This window comes from Nansenia antarctica (genome assembly GCF_963989245.1).
Source record: "Nansenia antarctica genome assembly, chromosome: 6".
NCBI classification, from domain to species: domain Eukaryota; kingdom Metazoa; phylum Chordata; class Actinopteri; order Argentiniformes; family Microstomatidae; genus Nansenia; species Nansenia antarctica.
Window position 1 is genome coordinate 15,105,796 of NC_137676.1, and position 4,010 is coordinate 15,109,805.

General features: G+C 56.5%; 1 protein-coding gene across 1 annotated transcript in view; it reads left to right on the plus strand.

Annotated features, from left to right (window-relative positions):
• The window catches only part of LOC308160321 (proline-rich transmembrane protein 4), a gene marked incomplete at its 5' end in the record, with an annotated part of 10,817 nt that extends 7,649 nt beyond the window's left edge, over nucleotides 1-3,168 (plus strand). The window contains one exon of the mRNA XM_080534238.1: nucleotides 143-3,168. Coding sequence (XP_080390364.1) covers nucleotides 143-2,223 — 2,081 coding nt within the window. The 3' untranslated portion in view covers nucleotides 2,224-3,168. The remainder of the gene's footprint in view (nucleotides 1-142) is intronic.
• Nucleotides 3,169-4,010: the final 842 nt, after the last annotated feature.

A 4,010-nucleotide genomic window follows, 5' to 3' on the forward strand; every position in this document is an offset into this window, starting at 1 on the left:
GCTTCATGGTAATTCAGAACGATGTGTTAATATACTTAGACTGACACTCTCTCTCTCTCTCTCTCTCTCTCTCTCTCTCTCTCTCTCTCTCTCTCTCTCTCTCTCTCTCTCTCTCTCTCTCTCTCTCCCTCCCCCTCCTTAGAGTCCACTCCTCTCCTCACCACTCCTCCTCCGCAGATTGTTCAAGGGAGTTTCGGGCCCACTGAACACACTGACCCTGCCCAGAGGAATCGTTCCGTCCCTCTGGGCCACCCTCGCCTCTTCTACCCTCCCTCCGCCAACCCCTCCCCCTCTCCGAGCCCCCTCCCCTCCCCCAACGGCACCTCTCTCCTCTGGCACGACCTGAGCCGGACGCTGGCCTTCGCCTGGGAGCTCCACGTGTACGGCTCTGCCGGCCTCTACCTCCTGCTGCTGGCCGGAGCCGCCCTGGGCCTGGCCCTGTCGCCCAGCATGCAGTGTCCCCACCGCGGCGCCCTCGCCCTGGCCAACGGCCTCCTGTTTCTGACCGGGGCCTCCAGGGCAGCCCTCTTTTTTCTCGACCCCTATGGCACGCGGCGTTTCCTCCCCCGGCCAGCGGTGACTGGCCTGTATAACCTCCCCCTGCCTCTGCTGGTGTGGGCGCAGGCTGCGCTGGCGCTACTCGCCCTGAAGGGGGCAGGGGTGAGCGTGCTGCCCTCAGCTCTGGAGCGCCCACCCCTGGTGGCTGTGTTGGCTGTTCTCCAGTGCACCCTGTTGCTGGCCGCAGACCTGCTCTCCCCGGCCCTGTCCCCTGCCGTGCCTGTCACCCTGCAGTCCATCTCTCTGTGCTGGGGCCTGGCTCTCTGTCTGGGCTTCCTGTTCTACGTCTTCCCCCGCCTTCGATGCCCCCCTCTTCCCCAGCCCGGAGGCCCTGAAGAGGGGACAAGGAAGACCTGGCCTAGGGGGAACAGGACTGGGTTAGTTCTGGGGCGTGTGCTGGCCGTGTGTGCCCTCCTGGGGGCGCTGTGCTGCGGGCTCCACGTCTACGCCACCCTTTGGCTCTACGGGTTGCTAGGCGACTGGAGGCGGTTCGGCTGGGGCTGGTGGCTGGTGCACTTCTGGGCCCGGCTGCTGGAGCTGGCCTGGGCCTTCTCCCTCCTCCTGCTGTGCTCCTGGGTGTTCTGGAGGCCCCAGGGGAGCCAAGGGAGAGGAGAGGGGGGCACGGGAGAGGGCAGGGCGGGAGGGGGAGATCTCCCGTCCCCCGGTCAGTCGTCAGGGTCCACACACAAACACACCTGCTGGGCTAAGATAGTCCAGAGCCTGAGAGGGAAGCCCTGTAGGAAGGCTGAGAGTAACGGAGTAGGAGGTGGTGGTGGCGGTGGTGGTGGTGGTGGTGGTGGCATGGGGGGAGGGGGAGGGCCAGGGGAGATGCCCAATAACTGGGCCGGCCAGGAGCGCCCAGGCGCCGACATCAGCAAGAGCCTGATCAGGAACCAGAACCACGAGCAGCCCGCCTGCCAGCCGCGCTGCGTGAAGGACAGCAACCGCGGACGCAACCAGAGAGGAAGGTCTGCAGAGAGGGGGGTGACAGACGGGTCCACGGGGTCCCTGCTGCGGCTGCAGGCTTTAGGGAGACCCCTCCAACGGTCTGTGAGTAGCAGCCTGGACCAGGAGAAGGAGTCTGGGCTGTCTCTGTACGAGTTTGACCTGCGACCCCCCTCCCCCATCGATCTGAGTCGCAGTATCGATAATGCCCTGCACAGAGAACATCTCCTGAGGGGGGGCCTTCTATTCCAGCCCCTGTCCACCCCCGCCGTTCCAAGCCTCTCCCCAGGCTCGGCTGTCAGCCAGGGCCCCTGGCTCCGTAGAAACAGTGACCCTGAGCTACAGCTCTCTGACAGCAGTGACGAGCGCTCAGTCCGCACCGAGTCCTCCGTTCCACTGAGGGGCAGCAGTGTGGCCAGCAGTGTGCCCAGCAGACAGGTCACCGCCCCTCCTACCCCCTCTCACCAGGGGCACAGGTGGGCCGGGGACGGGGCAGGCAGCGTCCCTGCCTCGGTGTCCTGCCCCGCCTCCCTGCGCCCCTGCAGAGCTTCCGCAGGACATCTGGGGGATGAGGGGTGGGATGACACCAGGCCATTCCTCACCCCAGACTCAGAGAGGGAGAGGGGGAGGGCGGCGGGGAGGGGGCCAGGGAGGAGCTACCTGGAGGTTTGCAGACAGGACGACTCGGCCAGCGTGAGCAGTGAGATTATTGACCTCTGAACTCTCAATTCCAACCCAGGACATCAGGACCAATGACCCAATGCCCCCAAACGAAAGCATTACCAAACAGACTCACACCGACCCTTTGGTTCAGACCTAAATTCAAACCAACAGACCAACTGACTTTGACTCCGCGACCGCATGACAACTGCCAGGACAAGCATGGACAGTCATGAGGAATTATTTTGAGAAGATGAGGGTGAAGACATGAAGGCTTCCTTTTCCCCCTGGCCCTGAGTGATACAGTTGCCCTAGATGAGGTACTGCATATGCATAGTGTTTACTTTACATGGTTCAAAGTTTGTACTTATGGTACAGGTACGTTATGTCTTACGCCACACCGAGGGCGAGGGCAAAGATCAACACACTCCCTAGAAGCACACAACGGCGTACCTTTGGTCTAGCTTCATTTCAAACACACATCCAGTCTCTCTCTGTAACACAACCATTTCAGGTGGTATTGTGAGAACTGAGCAGGTGACTGGCCTGGGGTTCATATTGACACTGACAGTGTTACCTTAAATAAAGTCACTGTAGTGTAGGTCATTCCTGTCCGCTAGTAACTGCTTAGAGGTCAGGCCGTGTTTGGTGGATATGGGCTCAATATGAACACGGCTCCTACTGTACCCTTTGTTCTCCCTGTGAAAATGTCTTTATATGAATATACTGAGTATTCATTCGCTTTGATAGTAGTTCATTTGCTGTCCGTGATATTTCAACTCAATGCATACTGTACTTTTTACGTGTTTTAAAAGATATGTGCCATATACAACAGCCACTGTGGTGGTTGATCATCACGTTATGTTCAGAGATACCTTACTGTAACACATTGGCCGCATTCGAAAATTCGCTCTGAGAGCGCCGGAGCGTCCACGTGACTGCCTCTAGTCCAATCAAATTACTTGATTGCATTATGACGTCGAACCCAGTGTGCGCTCCGGCGAATTTACGAACGCGGCCATTATCTGATGACGAGGCTATCATAGCAGTCCGTTAAGAACAGTTAATAGGATTACTGATGACCGGCCCATATCTTGCTTCTGCAGTCCAGTCCTGTTTTGTATGTTAATGTGAGGCTTATTGCGGGCGGGAACAAAAGATTACACCCCCCGGAGATGCAGCTGACTCGAGGAAGCTTACTGACCTGTGAAACTGTGGCTGAGGCCTTAGGCTGGAGCAAAAAAATTGGTCCAAGACATTTTCATTACAAAATGGTCGCCGGTTCATCATGCCTGCTGGTTCTTACGGAGCCCCCCTGGGGTCACATGGTAGAAAACATTTATTTGATGAATCCGTTCCCTCGGTTTAGTAATTTGTACCCTCGGTTTAGTAATCTGTTCCCTCTGTTTAGTAATTTGTTCCCTCGGTTTAGTAATTCGTTAGGGTTAGGGTTATGGTTAGGGTTAGGGTTAGGCCCTACGAGCCAGAACGATCGCAAGGATTAGGGTTAGGGTTAGGGTTAGAATCCTTGCAATCGTTCTGGCTCATAGGGCCTAACCCTAACCCTAACCCTAACGAATTACTAAACTGAGGGAACGAATTACTAAACCGAGGGAACAGATTTACTAAATCGAGGGAACGGATTCACACATAAAATATTTTTTTTCTACCATGTGACCCCAGGGGGGCCCGGTAGGTTCTGGTGTAGTAGGATGAGGATTTTTCTTATCTGATCATCACGCACCGTCATAGCCTAGGACTGCATTTGTTAAACAGCACACAATATCACTGAAGATATGATGAACATACCCACCATTCTATTGGTTGTGGTATATATAAATGCTCAC